General features: G+C 44.6%; 1 protein-coding gene across 3 annotated transcripts in view; it reads left to right on the top strand.

Annotated features, from left to right (window-relative positions):
- The window catches only part of POC1A (POC1 centriolar protein A), a 78,259-nt gene that overhangs the window by 34,050 nt on the left and 23,838 nt on the right, over window positions 1-20,371 (top strand). For all 3 annotated transcript variants that reach the window (XM_063114705.1, XM_063114706.1, XM_063114703.1), the window contains exon 9: window positions 4,251-4,349. In XM_063114705.1, the coding sequence (XP_062970775.1) occupies window positions 4,251-4,349 (99 nt within the window). The remainder of the gene's footprint in view (window positions 1-4,250; window positions 4,350-20,371) is intronic.

Raw genomic sequence — 20,371 nt, 5'->3', positions numbered from 1 at the left:
TTCTTAAAGGAAAAGCTTTCAGCTTTTCCCCACTCAGGATGATATTGGCAGTGGGTTTATCATATACGGCTTTAATTATGTTGAGATACTTTCCATCTATACCTAACTTATAGAAGGTCTTTGTCATGAATGAATGTTGAATTTTATCAAATGCTTTTTCAGCATCTGTAGAAATGATCATATGGTCCTTGTGTTTGATTTTATTAATATGGTGTATCACCTTTATTGATTTGCATATGTTGAACCAACCTTGCATCCCTGGGATGAATCCCACTTGATCGTGGTGAATAATTTTACGTATGTGTTGCTGTATTCTGTTTGCTAGTATTTTAGTGAGGATTTTTGCATCTATATTCATCAAGGATATCGGCCTGTTGTTTTCTCTTTTGTTTATATCTTTACCTGGTTTTGGTATCAGGATGATGTTTGCTTCATAGAATGAGTTTGGGAGATTTGCGTCCGTTTCAATCTTTTGGAATAGTTTGTAAAGAATCGGTGTCAATTCTTGTTTGAATGTTTGGTAAAATTCTGCTGTGAATCCATCTGGTCCTGGGCTTTTCTTTGTTGGGAGCCTTCTGATAACAGCTTCAATCTCCTTTATTGTTATTGATCTGTTCAGATTTTCTACGTCTTCATGGCTCAGTTTTGGGAGCTTGTGTGTGTCCAGAAATTTATCCATTTCTTCCAGATTTTCAAACTTGTTGGCGTATTATTGTTTATAGTAGTCTCGAATGATTCCTTGTATTTCAGATGAATCAGTTCTAATATCACCTTTTTCATTTCTAATTTTTGTTATTTGAATCTTCTCTCTTCTTTTTCTTGTTAGCTATGCTAATGGTTTGTCAATTTTATTTATCTTTTCAGAAAACCAACTTTTTGATTGATTGATCTTTTGTAATGTTTTTTGGGTTTCAATTTCATTCAGTTCTGCTCTGATCTTAATGATTTCTTTCCATCTGCTAAATTTAGGTTTGGATTGTTCTTGTTTTTCTAGTTCTTTAAGGTGAAGTGTTAGGTAGTTCACTTGCCATCTTTCCATTCTTCTGAGGTGAGCATTTAATGCAATAAATTTCCCCCTTAGTACTGCTTTTGCAGTACCCCACAGGTTTTGGTATGATGTATCATTATTTTCATTAGTTTCAATAAATTTTTTGATTTCCTGCTTGATTTCTTCTTGGACCCATATGTCATTAAGTAGAATGCTGTTTAATTTCCATGTGTTTGTATAGTTTCCAGAATTTCCTTTGTTATTGATTTCTAATTTTAATCCATTGTGGTCTGAGAAAATACATGGGATAATTCCAATATTTTTGAATTTGTTGAGACTTGATTTGTGACCTAATATATGATCTATCCTGGAGAATGATCCATGTGCTGATTAAGAGAATGAATATTCTGAGGTTGTTGGATGGAATGTTCTGTAGATATCTGCCAAGTCCAATTGGTCTAGAGTATTGTTTAGATCTTGTGTTTCTCTACTGATTCTTTGCCTAGATGATCTGTCCAGTATTGACAGTGGGGTGTTCAGGTCCCCTGCTATTTATGGTATTAGTGTCTATTTTCTTCATTAGGTCTAATAGAGTTTGTTTTATAAATCTAGCTGCTCCAACAGTGGGTGCATATATATTTATGATTGTTATGTGTTCTTGATGGATCAATCCTTTTATCATTAAGTAGTGTCCCTCATTGTCTCTTTTTATGTTTTTTAGTTTAAAGTCTATTTTATCAGATATAAGAATAGCTACTCCAGCTTGTTTTTCTTTTCTGTTTGCATGGTAAATCTTTTTCCATCCTTTCACTCTTATTCTATGTGAGTCTTTATGGGTGAGGTGGGTCTCTTGAAGGCAGCATATAGTTGGGTCCTCCTTTTTAATCCAGTCAGCCAGTCTGTGTCTTTTGATTGGGGAATTTAAGCGTTTTACATTAAGAGTTGTTATTGAAAAGTGTTGCTTTATTCCTAGCATTTTATTGATTATTGTTTGGTTGTCTTAGGTGTCTTTTGTTCCTTGCTTTCTGATTTACTGTTTGTTTTCTGTGTTTGTTGGATTCTTGGGTTGTAGATAGCCTTTTTGCTTGTTTTCTCTTCATGAATGCCATTTTTATTATACTAGTGGGTTTTGATTTTTCTTGGGTTTTTATGGCAGTGGTAGTTATTTTTCAGAAACCAAACCCAGTACTCCCTTGAGAATTTCTTGTAAGGGTGGTCGTGTGGTGGTGAACTCCTGCAGTTTTTGTTTGTCTGAGAAATATACTATTTGCCCTTCATTTCGGAAGGATAGCCTTGCAGGGTAGAGTATTCTTGGCTGACAATCGCTGTTTTAGTATTTTGAATATATCATCCCATTCGTTTCTGGCTTTTAGGGTTTGTGATGAAAAGTCTGATGTTAGCCTGATTGGGGCTCCCTTATAGGTGATTTGACGCTTCTCTCTTACAGCTTTTAAGATTCTCTCTTTGTCTTTGAGTTTTGCCAATTTGACTATAACATGTCTTGGAGAAGACCTTTTTGGGTTGAATATGTTTGGAGATCGTTGAGCTTCCTGGATCTGAAGATCTGTGATTTTTCCTATACCTGGGAAGTTTTCTGCCACTATTTTGTTGAATATGTTTTCAATGCCATCTCCTTTTTCCTCCCCTTCTGGAATACCCATGACTCGGATATTTGAGCACTTAAGGTTGTCTGCTATCTCTCTCAGATTTTCTTCAATGCCTTTGATTCTTTTTTCTTTTTTTTTGCCTGTCTGTGTTATTTCAAACAGCACATCTTCAAGTTCAGAGGTTCTCTCTTCAACTTCTGCAAGCCTGGTGGTTAAACTCTCCGTTGTGTTTTTTATTTCGCTGAATAAATTCTTCAGTTCGGCAAGTTCTGCTACATTTTTTTTCAGGGCATTGATTTCCTTGTACATTTCCTCTTTCAGGTCCTGTATACTTTTCCTCATTTCATCATGATGTCTAGCTGAGTTTTCTTGTATCTCATTCAGTTTCCTTAGAATTATCACTCAAAATTCCTTGTCAGTCATTTCAAGGGCTTCTTGTTCTATAGGATCTAGAGCTTGAGAGTTATTATCCTTTGGTGGTGTACTTTCTTGATTTTTCGTATTTCTGGTATCTTTTCTTTGATGTTTATTCATTGTGCCAGTGGGTTTCACAGTCCACAGGTTTGACACTATTGACTGACTAAGATGTTGCTGTGGTTGCCAATTTGGTATGGCTACCTCAGCAATTGCTCAGTTGGCCACTAGTGCCTTGTGTGTGTGGTTGCCTTGGGTCTTGGGCCTCCCCTGGGAGCCACCTCTCTGGTCAGCTTGGACTTGGCCGGGCTGCTGGGTCACGGGGCGGTACCACAGGGTGTGTGGTCTCTGCTGAGCTTCCACCTCCCATGCTGGACTTCTCCCTGTTCCGTGCGCTCTGGGCCGGGCTGCTGGGATGTGCGGAGGCATCGCAGAGCGTGTGGTCTCTGTGGAGCTTCTCCTTCCCCTGCAGGATGTCTCCCTGCTCCGTGAGTGCTAGGCTGGGCTTGGGATGGAGCCGGGTGGCGGTGGTGAAGCCTACCTGCGGCTGGATCTTGTGGTGGCGGCCCCCCACAGGGTGTGTGCACTCTACAAGCTTTTATCTCCCCTGCTGGACGTCTCTGTGCTCCGTACGCATTGGGCCTGGCTGCTGGGTCGTGCGGCAGCAGTGTGGTCCCCGTCGAGTTCCCGCCTCCCCTGCTGGACTTCTCCCTGCTCTGTGCGCACTAGGCCGGGCTGGGAATGGAGCCGGGTGCCTGCGGTGAAGCCTACCTGCTGGATCATGCAGTGGCGGCCCCGCAGGGTGTGTGGTTTCCGCAGAGCTTCTGCCTCCCCCGCTGGACGTCTCCCCATTCCGTATGCACTTGATGTTATGTTTTTATAGTTTAAATCGGTTGATTTGTGGGAGAGAGTGATGCTAGAGACTGTCTATTCTGCCATCTTGACCAGAAGTCTCTCTTGTTTTTTCTGACTCTGTAGCAAAGCTGCTACTGTATTTTGACTGCTCATTTGTGGGAATGCTGCTCTGGGGCCCCATCCAGGTCTTCTTGAGGCCTGTGCAAAAACCTATTCCCCAAGGAGGTGAGGCAGGTCCCAGTGTTGAGTTGGGATGTCATGTGGAGACTACTATCCCCCCATGGCCCAGAATTTCCAGGGTGGCCTCTGGGCCCATTTTCTCAGTAAAGGAAGACTGGGAAGAGCTTTTCCTCCTCCTGATTCTGTGTTCTTGTTGGTCTTGGCAGGTGATGGTTTGGAAGAGTAACTTTGATGTTGTTGACTATGGAGAAGACATAAAAGTGCAGAGGCCTCCGACCACACTGGCCAGCTCCATCAGGAATCTGGTAAGTGGCTTGGCAGGCGTGTCCTGGGCCCTGTGACTCTGGTGGGCTGGGTCATGGTGAGCAGCACTGGGCTCAGAGACGGTAGGGGGCTGAAGGCTTGTGCCGGTCATGGAAAGGGACCATAGTAAAAGCTTGTCATTTACCTAATAATATTTTGGCACTTGTGGTGCTTTGTTTCCAGTCTAGAGTGAACAAATAAGACATAAAGAAGCTGTTAAAACAAGCTGCCAGGTATGCAGGCCCCATACTGCTTGGTGGGGGAGTGTTTCCGTGGCACATGCTGCTGGGTGATTGAGGCCTTGGGAAATGAAGGACCTCTCCCATACTGAATCCTGGGCCATAGGACCCAAATGTGAGGTTCCTAGAGGGTTCAGGGCCTGAAACCACAGCTGGAACAAATGGGAAAGGCCCCAGCCCCATTCTCTCATTTCCTTTTTTTTAAACTACGGAGAGGAAGTTTCTCAGCCATGAACCGCTTTTAGTACTGTTGTTCGTAAAAGGGCATTCATTATTCCTGAATGTAAATAGTTAATACTTTTTGACAAATATTTGGGAGAAAACAATTGATAACTGATATAGTCTCATTAAATAAGGTCATCTTCAGCTTTGGCTGAACTAAATGTTAAAGCCAGGGTTGTGGCATTTGGAGGGTTTTAAGCTCCTATGGCCACAGGCTGTTTAAATTTCTCCCTTGCCCCTTAGAGGCAGTGTGGAAACTGCCACACAAGGAAACTGGACCAAACAACAGGAAGTGGCTTGCCCAAGGCCACTAGCAAGTCAAGGCTGGGGCCCCGAATAGAAGCAGGAAGCATCCTGAGTCCATACCGGGGCTTTGTGTGGCTCCAGCAGATAGACCCCGTCCCTGCCCGCCCCCCCCCCCCCCCAATATGTCTTCATTCTGTGTGCTGGGGTTGATCTCTAGTTCAGGTTGGGATTTAGTTTCTCTTCCAATGGTTGCCCTCCTTAACTGGGAGGTTTTGTTCTTCCTCTGCACTTGCTAGTGAATGGCTAGTTTTCAGCTTTTGGGTTTCTTGGGGGATGACTGGGTTACATGAGGTCTGCTTGCTGCCAGTTCATCTTCTTCCTAGAAAGACATTTTAAACTGCAGGGTTGGGGTCCTCTGGAGCCCAGCCAGACCTCTAGGGTCCTTGCCCTCTCCCCTTTAATTCCCTGTCTGTTGGGCTCTTTCTGTGGGCCAGGCATAGCCAAGGCCTTTTACATGTGTTACCCTTTTATTCCTTACTGTCAGAAGACGTGAGTGAAGCTATTGCTCCAGTTCATGGATGAGACACCTGGGGCTTGGTCACCTGCCCCAGATGCCAGGACCTAGGGCCCACCATGCTGGACCCTCTGAGCAAGGCTAAGCAAGCTAGAAACTGCACATGGCAGAGGACTGCCTAGCAGCTCTTTCTTATCCCAGGGGAGGCACTGCCATCTGCCTTTTAGGAATGGTTCATATCTACCAGTTGGGGGAGAATCCATATGGTTGTTAGGAAAATAACTTGTATGAGCTGCCTCTTGTTACTTTAGTCCTGGCTCAGAGATGGGTTTGGGGCACCCTTGCTTCCCAGAACTTTGGGGCCTGATAACCCCAGGACGAAGGCATATGGGGTGGGGGAGGCCAGCCCAACAGGACAGGGCATGGACAGGCGAACAGCTCAGCAGGGCTCGTGGCAACCACTTGTCCCCAAACTACCTTCAGGCCCACGTTGGAGCTGTTGTCACAGCTCTGCCCACTGGCTATCACCACATGGAGTTCAAATAGGGGAAAAGATGTGTGTTCTGGGGTCAGAGAACCATGGTTCCTGGCAAAGCACCCATTCTTCCCAAGCCACCGTTTTCACAATGGGAACTGAATACCCACTAGGCTGGCTCCGAGGACTCCATGTGTAATGTAGATGAGCTCTGCTACACGATGAATTGACTCGTTAATCCTAAAATCCTTCTTGATCGAGATCAGGGGTCTTTCCTTATTTGTCATAAGCCCTCCTGAGACTCTTGAGTGGATGTATGGACCTCTTCTAGACACACGCCCTTGGCAACACCCACACACTCCCAGGCCAAAAGGAGAGCTAGGTTTTTTGTTTGTTTGTTTATACATATATAACATAAAATAACTCTGTTCAGTGGTTTAGTTTTCTCCTGAGTTAGGAAGGGAAGCTGATGAGTATGTTCTCGTCCTTCCTGCCCAAGGGCCTCTCTGGTGCTGACATAATATCTGGGGACTGATTCTGTGGCTGGCCAGGGTGTCTCAGCTCCCCAGGGAGCCCAGGAGCACTGCAGCCATGTCCTAGGAACCTGTGAGTTTGATGCTCCCTGCCTCTCCAGCTCTGTCCACATACCATCCTTTCCAGGGTTTCTCAACCTTGGCACTATTGATATTTTGGGCCAGATAATTCTTTGTTGTGGGGGCTGTCTTGTGCACTGTAGGGTGTTTAGCAGCATCCCTGGCCTCTGCCCGCTAGATGCCAGTAGCATCCCACCCCTCCCAGTTGTGATGACTAAAAATGTCTCTGACATTACCAAATGTTCCCAGGGGGGCAAAACTGCCCCCAGTTAAGAATCATTGCATTAAGTCCTGCCTCAGGAGTGAGCCCAGAAAGGAAGCTGACCTAGCAGTGGGAGGAGTGTGGGAATGTGGCTGGGGCTGTCTTAGCAGCAGAAGGAACACACATGTGGGATGGGGGAAGCATGGGCATGTGACTGAGGACTGGCCATTCTAGCAGCCGTGTGTGTGAGGACTCTGCTCAGTTGGGCCAAATCTGGACTCTTGCCAGTAGCTGTGGCCCAGATTTCTCAGCCTGGGTATCTAATAGGAGCCCATTTTGTAGGAATGTTATTTGGCCCATCAAATTTTGGAATCTTTTAGAGGTGATTGTAAAAAACCAAAAAAAAGACCTTTTGCCTTTAGAACTTTGTTTTCTTCACTTACAAGTGGAATGTGTTCTTATCCTTCCTGTCTAAAGACTTCCCTGGCTCTAAGATAATATCTGGTGAGTGGTTTGGTGACTGACCAGGTGGCTTGACTTCTCATAGAACCCATAAGCACTGCAGCTGTGTCCCAGGAACTTGTGAATTTGATGACCCTCTGCCCCCCTTCAGCGCTGTGTACACTGTGACCCTCAGGCCTTGAAGCTGCAGAAACACTCCTTGGGCATTTGGGGATTTTAGGAAGCCTGTTGGGCCAGGTGTGGGTTTTGAATTCCTGACCATGTGCCCATGCCAGCGTGGCAGTTGAAAGTCAGAGGACAGACTCTGCGTGGGACTGCTGCTCTGCCCACCCACTGGCAAACCATAGCAAGGGCAGTTCTGTGAGCCTCTGTCTCTCTGCCCTGGAGAACCCCCTGCCTGTGACCCCTTCTCTGACTGTGGTGTCTCAATTCTCAGATCTTGGAATGACGGCAGTCCTTGAGCCCCCTCTGAACAGAGCTCTGTTCACTCTGGAGCTATTTTCAACCTCTGGTTGAAATTCAAAGCTTATTTTTAGGCACATTTCATGTTGAAAAGCAAAAGCCATTTCCCAGCCATTCAGAATGAGAATAATGGGTTCCATTTTCCCTCTATTCTTGGCTGAGTTGTGCATGAGGAAGGATTTCAGGGCTTGTGGCTGGGGAACTTTTCTCTGCTTGGAAGGTTGTAGATGAAGGATTCCAGGCTATGCTCTAGGTTGGGGATGGGCAGGGAGCTCCATGTTCTGCCCTATGACATGCTGCAAGGCTGGAGGAATGTTGGAAGGGCCACTTACAGGCAGATGAATACCTTCCAGAGGGGCTGGAATGGGGGCAAAGAGTGGGGCACCCAGGAAGTTGTCTGTAGCAGGTTCTTGTGTTGGTGTTTTCAAGGGTCTAGTGCTGGTCTAGTGCCTAGCTTTGTTCCCTGCTGCAATCCTGGCCTTCTCACCCTCTCTGTGCTTATCCACTCTCCTGCAGTCCGTGCTTTGGGGCCTATCCCTGAGACATAAGGACCCCTGCGTCTTGGCTGACCTTGGATATAGCACCTGCTCCTTCAAACCCCAGCCACCATGGGACGTACTTCTCCGTCAACCAGAGAAGCATTTTTAACCACTTTTAAATAGTAAAGGTGCATTTATTTGAATTTACTGTTATTTTTGCCCTCCCTCCAAATGTCTGAGGGCCCATTATGCAATTGGGAAGGAAGGTTGTGCTGGGTGGGGTGGGAGGGGAAGAACACAGAGTTCTAGGTAATTCAGTGAAACTGGGAAACAACAACAGCAAAAACACTTCCTGAGTTCTCAGGGTTGGCTGCTCTCTGGTCCAGACGTTAACCTTGAGTTCTGGGGCCAAGGGCTTTTCTCCACTCACCTCCCAAGATCTCATTTTAAGGAGAAAAGCTTACCTGTGGTTAAGAGCTTGGGTTCTGGCTTCTGACCGACCTGTGATTGAATTCTGCCTCTGCCTCTGCCTTGCCTGGGCTGTGTCCCTGGGCAAGTGGCCAGACCTCCTTGAGGCCTGGTTTCCTCTTTTGTCACATGGGGAGATGCCAAACCCTCCTTCATGAGATTTCATGGTCGGTGCATGCCCAGCTGCACGTGGCACCATGCCTGCACATGTTCAATGCTCACCAAGCTTTAGCTATTTTAAAAATGTTCCTTTTCCCTCCTCTGTCCAACTAAGAGCCAGTCAGGAACATGAATGTGTGTTCAAAACCTGCTGGGATGAGGGACAGCAGGCAGGGGTGGGGGCAATTCTGACTGGGATAATTTTCCATGTTGATTCATCCCTGCAGGCCATCTTTGTGGTGAAGAGGCAAGCCTTTTAACATTTGACCTTTATTGTAGTAAGCCTCTTGCAGTGATTCTCAAACTTTAGTGTGCGTCAGAATCACCCTGAAGGCTTGTTAAAACACAGTTTGCTGGGCCCAATCCCCAGAATATCTGATTCAGTAGGGAATTTGCATTTCTTACAAATTCCTAGTTGATGCTGATGCTGTTGGCCCAGGGACCCATTTTGAGAACCACTGGTCTATTGGAAAACAGTGTAGCCAATTGTAACTGTAGTATCCTGGGCAGGGGGATGGTGGGAGAAGAAGAGAGTCTCTTTCCATTTGGGAAGTTTCCATGACTTGTGGGGACTGCAACTTGAGAGAGACAATTGCAAAATCAGTGTCGCTCTCAGCCGCCTGTAGTTTGCTTCTTTTCAGAGAAGGAAAAGTGGTGAGGTCTTGGTTATAATCCCAGTGCAGTGTTAAAAGAAATCCCAGTGGTGCCCTGTGGGCCCTTTAAAGCCAAAGGCACCTGCCAATCTCTATATATAGCCAGGCAGGCAGATGTGTGGTTTTATTACCAGCCAGTGATATCAGTAAGAAGGAAGAAGGTACTCGCTGCGTGAAGCCCTGCTGTGGGCCTCTGACAGACCTGCTGTCCTATCTTGACTCCTGTCCTGCCTGTTAGTGCTGCTGCAATTAATCCAGTCACCTGTTCCTAAATCCACGTCCTCCATGCCACCTACCTCCTGCATTGTCCTCAGTGTCTCCCCTACTGTCTCAGTGTCCCTGCCTCCCTCCTCTCACCCTGCAGATGTGGGTGCCTAGGCCAGCTCCCGTCCTCCAGAGAGCCTGCTCGGTTTTAGGGAAGCTGATGAGTGTGAGTCTGTGACACCTGAGCTGGAGATGGCCTGGATGTTTGTGGCTCAACATTTAAACCCCCAGATGAAGGCATTATTTGCCGAGGCTTTGGCAAAATATCTCCAGGTAGCAAGAGCAGGGATAGCCCTGAAACCGTGATGGCAGTAGAGATAGCATGCCAGGAACAGAGGCCGGAATTCCCTTCTCTGGGCTGATGGTAGTTTCCTGCCACTGAAAAATTCCCATCCATTCTACAAGCAAGTAGGTCCTTTTCCAGAGGAGAATTGCATGATGCTGAGGAAGGAAGGCCTGTTGAATGACTTAAACCAATGGGAGGTATGTTCTCAGACATCCAGGGCAGGGCATATTAAGACAATCACCATGTCATGAAGATGGAGAAGGCTAACTCAGGAATACAGACAAAGCCTGAAAGGCCCTTGGATATATCTCCGCATGCACTGGAACACACCTAACACATAAATCTGACCACACACACCCCTTTGAGAGTTCCATTATCTCTTAGTCCCAGAACTGTTTTGGGTTTTCCTTTCCCCCTGGCAGCCAAGTTTAGGTTCAGGGTTATTGGAAACTCCACATTTGCATATAGGGAAATGAGTCTGAAACACAGGACAGAGGACAGTGGGGTCTCAACTTTGTGATGCTTTACTACAAGGCACACTTGGTCCCAGGCAGGGCTTGGTTGCATGCCTCAGAGGACCTTTCATTTCAGCCACTGGGGCCACTGCTGTGACACTGCTAAACTGTGACACTGCTGATGGTGATGACAAGCAATCTACAGCCCTGTCAGTCCATGCTGACAAATCACCTCTCCATGTGAGAGGCAACAGGGGCCACAGAAGAATCTTGTACCATTTGTGTGGTGCAAAGCAGAATGGACAAGAACTGAGGCCTTTGACATTTAAGGATCTTTCTTTCTTTTTTTTTTTTCCCCTTTCTGTTCCATACTATTTTTTCAAACCCAGAAACCTGAAAATGGAAGAAATGAGCCACCTGTAGGAATAAACCCAGTTGCTTAGGTCTTACTATGATTCTTTGGACCACTGTCTCCTATTCCCAGCAGGCTTATCCTCATCCTGTTAGTCTCTTTCCAGGTGGTACCTCTTCCATGCAGCCTTCCCTGGGAAGCCAGCAGGTTGTGAATTCTTCCTGCTCCAACTCCCCAGAGCCCTCCTCCCAGCAGTAGCCCCCTTCTCCTCTTGTCAGTTATTTGCAGGTCTAACTTGTCTCCCTGGAGGGCTGAGGCCTTGCTCCCCCCATGGTGCCCAGCATGTGCCTGGTACAAAAAGTGCTCAGGAAATTGGAGTTAAGAGGTCATATGCCCTCAGTCTGTGGGCAGTGTGGGTTGAGTGTGTGAAGCTAGAGGTGGGCTCTGACTCTTTTGGAATTTTTGCCACTTTCTGGCCTCATTTGTCATTTGGGGGCAGATGGCATGGTGTGATATGGTCAGTGACCAGGCGATAGGGAATGGTAGAATCTGCACATCTGGACTAGAAGTTTCAGAACTTCTTTTCATTTTAAAAGGAAGAAAACTTTTTGCAGTTTATATTTTCCAAATTGGATAGCAGCATCGACCATGTGGTGTAAGGGTGTTGGATAATGCTTGTGTTTATGTTCTTATTGGTTACCATGGGGAAAAAATCAGAATAGATGGTTTCCATGGAGATTATCTTACAGTTAGTTTCTTTGAAGGTCCAGACATTGCTGCAGGGTTCACTGAAAACTCTCAATGCCATCAGGGGCTTTCTCTGTGGCAATGCCAAAGTCTGGTTGGAACATTCCATTGATTTAGACAAATCATCTGCCTCCTGTGCTTGCAAATCCCAGGACACTGGAGTAGGGATGATCCTGTGGCTCATCTTCCTGTTGAGGTCCCACTCACCTGGCTTCACCGCCACAGATCATTTCAGTCACTGCAAAGCTTTTTTTATTAAACAAAACAGAACACCTCTGGATTGTGGAAATTTTCAAGTTTGCACAAAAAGTAGAGAATAATATAATGAACCCCCGTGTACTCCTCAGCTAGCATCAACATTTTGCCAATTTTATTTTGTCCATTTTCCCCCACATTTTTTAGAAGAGTTAGAGTATTTTTTAAATCATAGATATATCGTTTTACCCTAAATAAGGACTTTTCTTGGTTATATAACAGCAATGCACTTATCACACCCAACAAAATTAATAATTCCTTATATCAGATACCTAGTCTGTATTCACATTTTTCTGCAAGAATGTTGACTTGTGCTTTCTGTTTGAATAAGGACATGGGAAGCTCTGAGAAACCCACATGCCCCCACCCCTGCCCATGGTTCTGGTGCGTGGAGGAGCCGTGGTCAGGCCTGGGGGCAGGGGAGCTTCTAGGTTCGTGCTACTTTCCCACTGTCCTCAGAGGGAGTTTGGTACTATGAGCTCCTTGTTCTTTCCTGGAGATGTGTCAGTGACAGGTGGGCCAGCTACTGTCAGCTGTCCTAGGGGAAGCATCCTCTGGGGGGCGCTGGCCCTCTTTGAAGTCTGTGAGCTGGGGGGTGGTGTGATGTAACCTTCCTTCACTACAGTTATTTGCAACTTCATTTTCCAGGAAAGGAGAGGCTGTGAGACCCTGTGGGACACAGCCTCACTCAACTCCTCCCTGGGAAGTGTGGGGCCATTGGTGAAGGGCTCTGGCCAGTCTGAGGCCTGCTGCCTCTGCAGGTTGGACAGAGCCAGTCCTGATTATCTGTCTCGGCAGGCTTTGCTCATGTCCTGTGAGGCTGCACAAAATATGAATTACTGAGTTTGGGAGTGATGCCCGGGGTGTGGTTGGTGGCTCTAACACTCTCCATTGAACTAAGTACAAGGAGAGTTTAAAATAGCCAGCCTTTGTTCCCAAGGTTTTAAAAATTCAACTCCAGTAGTTACAATGAGCTGTCTTCAAGTGGATCTATAAATAAACCGCTACTGTTCCTCTTTGTCACCAAGAGCTTCGGCATCTTCCGGAGACATCGGCTTTGCTGCTCATCTTCATTAGATGCCTCTCATTTGTGGGGCAGCTGCAGCTGTCAGCAAGCTGGGCTGACACACAGAGTTTATAATGACAGTAACACATTCACTTTTTAAAATCCACAATCCGCCAAAATTAACTACACAGGGTAACTTTGCATTGGAGAAATACTGTCACCATTGATCAAGGTCAGCACTACTGGTACTCAGTCCTGTCTGCATGGACCCTGTGATATCAAGCACATTGCTTTTGTGGTGGTGTCAAAAATTTATAACCTAAGTCCACTCGTGATAAAACATCAAAGAGACCTATATTGCGGGACATTTGACAAAATAACTGATCAATATTCTTCAAAAGTGTCAAGCTCATGAAAGAGAAGGGAAGACTAAGGAAATGACACACATTACAGGACGCTAAGTATATAATAAATTCAGTGTGAAATACTAGATAAGATTCTGGAACATCAGATCCAAGAGCATTAGTAGAAAAACTGGTGAATCTCAAATGAGGTCCTAGTTTGGTTAATGATATTGTCCCATTGTTAATGTCCTGGTCTGATCATTGTCCTGTGTTTATTTAAGATGTTAACACTGGAGGAGGGATATATGGAAATTCTCTGTACTATTTTTTGCAGCTTTTCTTCAAGACTAAAATTAGATCAAAGCAGTATAATTTAAAAAAAAAATCTACAGTCAACACTTGGGCTTTATCAGAATCCTTGATCTTCTTTTTCCCGGGATGCTTCGGCTCAGGTGTTTGCTGTGGGGAAGGTAGGCATTACTGTCTCCAGGTGGGCAGTAGGTAACTCTAAGATACTCAGCACCAGCCTATAGTGGGCCCTGGGGAATGTTGTGGAGCTGATCTAAACCTGCCCTAATGGGAGCTTGAGCATGTTCAGAGGGAATGCTCTTATACACGTGTTGTACACCAGCATGGGGCCTGCAGGGAGGGGAGGTCTGCTAGTCCATATTGTCATTTCTGAAGTTGCTCCAGAGGTGATTCTGCTCCAGGAAACATGGGACAGACTGTCAGCAGGAGTATGGCTGGCCCTAGATGGACCTACCTCCTCCTAATGCTTCCATGGGCTATGTAGGGTCCTAGACCACGCCCCTTCCCCCTACTCCTTCTCTGTGTTCCTGACCCCATCTCTGCCTTGCTGCCCACCATTGTGTGTTTTGGGCTGTAATAAGATGTGATGATCTGGAGGACTTTAGCTCCTAAAGGCTGGGGGTTGTTTTTCTGCCCCCTCAGAACCCTCCCAGGGAAGAGGGCCAGGGACCGCCTCTGTTCCAAGGAATATTCTCGGTGCGTGATGGCATGGCTGCCTGCTTTCTCATGGCCTCCACCAGTTAGAAATTGATTAGTCTCCCCGCCTTCTCCATTTTATCTCACTCCTTTCTCCTCACTGCATTCCTCACTTGTGTGTGTCCTGTCAGTAAGACAGACCTTCCAGCTACACTTCTTTTCCTTGGGGGCATATTTGGACTTTCCATTTCCTGCCTACCAAGGCAATCCTTTCACTCTTTTGAAAAATTGCCCCCTCTTGTGTGTGGAGAAACACATGGAAACCTTTGCAGGGCTAGGCTAGGGAGTCAGCAGATTGGTGGGGATTGAGCCCAGGAATGGCTGTCACAGCCTAGGGGCATGGGCCTTGGTCTTGCCTTGGGCCTGGGTGAGGATAATGAGGTTTCTTGGTTTGTGCATTTAGCATCTCCCACATGCCTACAGACCTATGAGTGAGGCAGGTGTAATAGGACGACAGAGCCCCCTATGATCCTTGCCTCAAAGGGACCACTCTCTGAAGGGGACAGCGAGATGAGAAAGTGCACCAAGCTGCCAATGGTCCTGGGACCCAGCGACACTGGTTCTGTGTGTGACAAGGCCTGGAATCCAAGGGTTGGTCAGGCACGTGGATCCTTCATCCTCCATTTTAGGCCCACCTTCGACCCCTTCATAACTCTTAGTCCGAAGGACGCACTGTTGATTTCCCATTGGAGGGGGCCTAGAGTCAAGGGGTGGCTCTGAGACCTGACTGTGATCTGTGGTTCTGGAGCATCTGATTTGGTTTGGAGGCTGCTGTGCTGGCCCCCAGGGCCTGTGTCTCTGTGTCCCTGAGCTTTCACAGAGACCCAGCACCCTGCCCTCCTTAAAGCCAGGTGTGAGGAATGCAGAGGCACTCTGCATGCTCACGCCCTCTAGATGAAAGCTGGTGGCAGTAACCAAACCCCATACTCAGGCTGGGGCTGGCTTGGAAGAACATTGGCAAGACTGCCAGATAATCAGGTGATTTTAAGAAACCAGAATTCCTCTTGGGTTCAGGACTATGTTTAGCATCAGAAGTTTCCTTTCTTGTTGCATTCCAGGCCAGAACCCTAAATTATAGGGCAAATAATGCTATAGTATATCTAGTCTGTAAATAGTGTGGTGAATACAGTATTAGGTTTCTTTTGAGCTTTGATTTGAGAAAACAGCCCTGCCTTTTCCACTCAAGAACCTGGACATGAGGATGAGCCCACGTGAACTCTGTCCTGTTCCCTGCTTCCCTCCTCAGAACCAGGTTTAGCAGACGTGGAGACAGGCAGACATGGATGCCTGTTAACTTTTCATGGTGGCAAATTGTCAAAGCCGAAAACCTGAATCCAGGACTAAGAAACATCTGTGTCTGTGAGTCTCCTCATCCTGCACTTAACTATGAAGTGAAGTGTTCAGTGAAAGATGAAGTTGAAAAGATTTAATCATGGTATGTGTGTGTGCATGTGTGTGTATGTCCATGTGTCCATCTGTCTGTTTTTTCTAGTTTTGTACTCAGCCTTGCTTTGGAATGCAGTGACATTCTTTGGTGTCTTAAGTGGTCAGTGACCAGACATACTGCCCACTTCAGTCTGTACAAGAAGGGTACCAGTGAGACAACCCTGCTGTTGGCCCCAGGTCACCTCCTTTTGTCCTCTCTGGCCCAGACTCAAGCTGTGGACCAGTTCCTGGATACTTTTGTCCATTACAGAGTTTCAGTTTCAGGAGCAGGCCAGGCAGAGTATAACGTCCAATGTTAGATATTAAAAGAAAAGGAGAAATTTCCACCTTTCATAGGTTTTAATAATTGTCCTCTCCACCCACCCACCCCTCCGAGGGGGATGTTCTGTCAGGTCAGCTCACAAAATCTATGGTCAGGCTCCAGCTACTCCTGGCTGCTCACCAGGTGTGTGTAGACTTTGCTCCTATCAAGCTGTGTATGAACCCCTAAGTGGCTGAGGCCTGACACTCCACAGACTGGGAAACCCTGCCTGGTGATGTCTGCTGCTCTCTCAGCCTCCACTGCTGGGATTGAGGCTTTGGGAATTGAACTGCACTGAAATGTGACTCTGGCTTTCTGTGTTCGGAAACTCTAATTCGCAGACCAATGGAAGACTTCATGGGCCTCACCTAGGGTCTTCAGCCTTGGGTTTGGCCCATTGGTAATACCCCATGGAGAGGTGGTGATTTTCACCTTGAGTGATGAGTGGCAGTGATGGGTAGTGTCAAGTGTGTCGTGTGATGGGTGGGTTGGGCTCCTAGAGGCATTGCAGTTGTAACTGCATCTCCCCCCCACCTTTTTTTTTTTTTTTTTTTTTTTGTCGTTTTTTCGTGACCGGCACTCAGCCAGTGAGTACACTGGTCAGTCCTATATAGGATCCGAACCCGCGGCGGGAGCGTTGCCACGCTCCCAGCGCAGCACTCTACCAAGTGCACCACGGGCTTGGCCCCCACCTTTTTTTTTTTTTTTTGAGGTCAGGCTTTATAATTCACAAATAGTAACATTTTAAAAAGTGGATAGTTCTGTGAGTTTCGACAGAATCATGTAACCACTGCCGATTGCAGTCAAGATACAGAATATTTCCATCATCTCAAAAAGTTCTCTTGTGTCTCTTTGTTGTCAATCCACTCCCTTCACCTCTAGCCTCAGGCAACCACTAATCTGCTTTCTGTCACTATAGATTAGTTTGTATTTTTAGAATTCAATATAAATGGAATTATACAATTATGTATTTCTTTTGGTCTTTTTTTTCACTCAGCCTAATTATTTTGCGATTGACCCATATTGTTAGATTTATCAGTAGTTCATTCCTTTTAATTGCTGAGTAGTGCTCTGTCAAATGGATATACCACAATTTATTTATCTACCTGTTGATGAACGTTTGGGTTATTTCTAGTTTTGGCTATTACAAATAAAGTTGCTGTGAACATTCATGTACATTTTTTTCTGTGAACGTATGTTTTCATTTTTCTTGTGTAAATACCTAGGAGTGGAATGGCTGGGACATAAAATAGGGTATGTTTAACTTTTTAAGAAACTGACAGGGCCGGCCCGTGGCTCACTCGGGAGAGTGTGGTGCTGATAACACCAAGGCCACGGGTTCGGATGCTATATAGGGATGGCTGGTTCGCTCACTGGCTGAGCATGGTGCTGACAACACCCAGTCAAGGGTTAAGATCCCCTTACCGGTCATCTTTTTAAAAAAAAAAAAGAAAAAAAGAAACTGACAAACTGTTCTGCAAAGTGGTTGTACCATCTTACATTCTCAGCAGCAGTGTATGAGAGTTCAGGTTTCTTCACCTCTTCACCAGCAGTTGATATGGTCAGTCTTTTTAACTTTAGACCATTCTAATAGGTATATAGTAATATCTCACTATAGTTTTAACTTGCATTTCCCTAACGACTAATGATGTGTGAAACATCTTTTTGTGTGGCTGTTTGCCATCTTTATACTAGGGTACTTCAAAAAGCTCATGGAAAAATAGAATTAAAAAGTAATACATGTTATAACATCAAGGTCAAGGATTTGGATCCCTGTACCAGCCAGCTGCCAAAAAATAAAGTAAAATAAAAGATAATACGAGTCTTTCCATGAACTTTTTGAAGTATACTCATATTTTCTCTGATGAAGTGTCTCTTCAAATTTTTTTTGCCTATTTTTAAAAATTGGGCTGTTTGTTTTCTCATTATTGAGTTTTGAGAGTTCTTTGTATATTCTGCATATAAGTCCATTATCGGATATGTGATGTGCAAGTATTTTCTTCCAGTCTGTGGTTTTTCTTTTCATTTTCTTAACAGTGTCTTTCAAAGATCAGAAAGTTTGAATTTTGATGGTTTATTTTATCAATTTTTTCTTTCATGGTTCATGCTTTGGGTGTCTTATCTAAGGAATCTGCCTAATCCTAGGTCAAAAAGACTTTCTCCTGTGTTTTAGAAGGAAAACGTATACAAATTTTATAGTTTTAGGTTTTACATTTAGGTCTGTGATCCATTTTGAGTTAATATTTGCATCAGGTATAAAGTATGTACCAAAGTTCATTTTTGTGTGTGTGGATATTCCGTTCTTCCAGCAATTGTTAAAAATACTGCCCTTTCTCTAGAAAGTTGTTTGTGAACCTTTGTTAAAAATTAATTGGCCAGATATCTGTGGGTCTATTTCTGAACTCTGTTTGTTCCATTGATCTATGTGTCCATCCTTTCACCAGTACCACTCTGTCTTAATTACTGTAGCTTTAGACTAAGTCTTGAAATCAGGTAGTATGAGTCCTTAATTTTGTTCTTTTTTCAAAATCGTTTTGGCTTTTCTAGTTTCTTTGCCTTTTCATATACATTTTAGAACCAACTGCTTGATGTTTATAGATAATTTGGAGGAGAACTGGCATCTTAACACCACTGAGCCTTCAATATATGAACATGATGTATCTCTTCATTGATATAGGTCTTGTTTTTTCTCATCAGTGTTTTGTAGCTTTCAGCATACAGATTTTGAACATATGTTGTTAGATTTATACCTAAGCATTTTGTAGTGGGTTGGATGATAGCCCCCAAAAGATATATCTGTGCCCTAACTCCCAGAACCCACGAATGTGACCTTACTTGGGAAAAGGGTCTTAGTGGATGTAATTAAGTTAAGAATCTCAAGATGAGATCATCCTGAATTACTGGGTTGGTCCTAAACCCAGTGACAAGTGTCATTATTAAGAGACACACAGAAGAGAGACACACAGAAGAGGAAAAGACCATGTGAAGACGTAGGCAGAGATTGGAGTTATGTAACCCCAAGCTAAGGAATCCTGAAGCCAGCTTTGGCTGGAAGAGTTGAGGAAGGATTCTCCGTTAGTGCCTCTGGAGGAAGTGTGGCCCTGCTGAACCTTGATTTCAGTCTTCTGGTTTCTAGAACTGTTGAAAGAATAAATTTTTGTTAGTTTGAGCCACCAAGTGTGACAATTTGTTATAGCAGCCCTAGGAAACTAATATCTACTTTTTTTTTTTTTTTTTTTTTTTGCTATTGAAAGATAATGGTCAAGAATTTTTAAAAAAATAATGAAAGGCATCGAACCGTATCCAAGAAGCTCAGAGAAACAATGAACAGGGTGGAGAAAAAACAAAGACAAAACCCTAGACAAGTTGTATTCAAACTTCTGAAAACCAGAGATTTAACAAAAAAATCTTGAAGATAGCCAGAGAGGTAGCTGGCCAGTTACCTCAGTTGGTTAGAGTACAGAGTTATAACACCAAGGTCAAAGGTTTGGATACTTGCCAGCTGCCAAAAAAAAAAAAAAAGAAAGAGAGAGAGAGAAAGAGAGAAGGTAGCCAAAAGAAAAAAAGACACCTGTCCAGAATAATTATCATATGAAACTATACAAACCAAAAGAGATTGAAATAACATCTTTAAAATGTTGAAAGGAAAAAAATGCCAACTCAAAATTCTATACTCAGTAAAAATATCTTTAGAAATGAAGGGGAAATGAAGACTTTTTTTCCCCCAGACAAAAAAAAGCTGAGAGAATTCATTACCAGCAAACTTGTACTATAAAAAATGTCTCTTTTCTCTCTCTTCTGGGATTCCAGTTACCCATGTGTTAAACAATTTGATATTGTCTGTCGTATAGCTTCCACTGTGAGATGCTCTGTTCTGTTTTTTCCATCTTGTGTTTTAGTTTGAGGAATTGATGTGTGTTTAAGGGCACTCATTTATTTTTCTCAACTTGCTTTGATGTAGCCCATCAAAGTCATGCTTCATCTCTGTTAACAGGGTTTTTATTTCTAGCATTCCATTTTACTCTTAATACTTTTTATCTTTCTGCTGAAATTCCTTGTCTGTTCATGTGTGTTGTTCAGTAGAACCTGTAACATATTAATCATAGTTATTTTAAATTCTGTGTCTGACAGTGCCAGCATCTAGGTCATCTGAGTCTGATTCTGCTGATTGCTTTGACAGTGGGTTTTTTTGGCTTTTTTCCTCCTTGCCTTTTTGTGTCTCATAACTTTTGATTGAATGCCAGACATCATGTTTAGGATGGTAGAGATTGAGGTAAATAGTCAGTCTTATCAGGAGTTGATCTTAGTTTAGTGTTACCTCATAGTTAGGCTGAGGTCTGGGTGTTGGAAGATTTTCTCAGTCTTCCTGCTCCATCCTCAGCTTTTGGT

This window comes from Cynocephalus volans, chromosome 11 (genome assembly GCF_027409185.1).
Source record: "Cynocephalus volans isolate mCynVol1 chromosome 11, mCynVol1.pri, whole genome shotgun sequence".
Classification (NCBI taxonomy): Eukaryota; Metazoa; Chordata; class Mammalia; order Dermoptera; family Cynocephalidae; genus Cynocephalus; species Cynocephalus volans.
The sequence above is the reverse complement of the archived record's forward strand: the minus strand, read 5'-3'. Positions and strand labels throughout refer to the sequence as shown.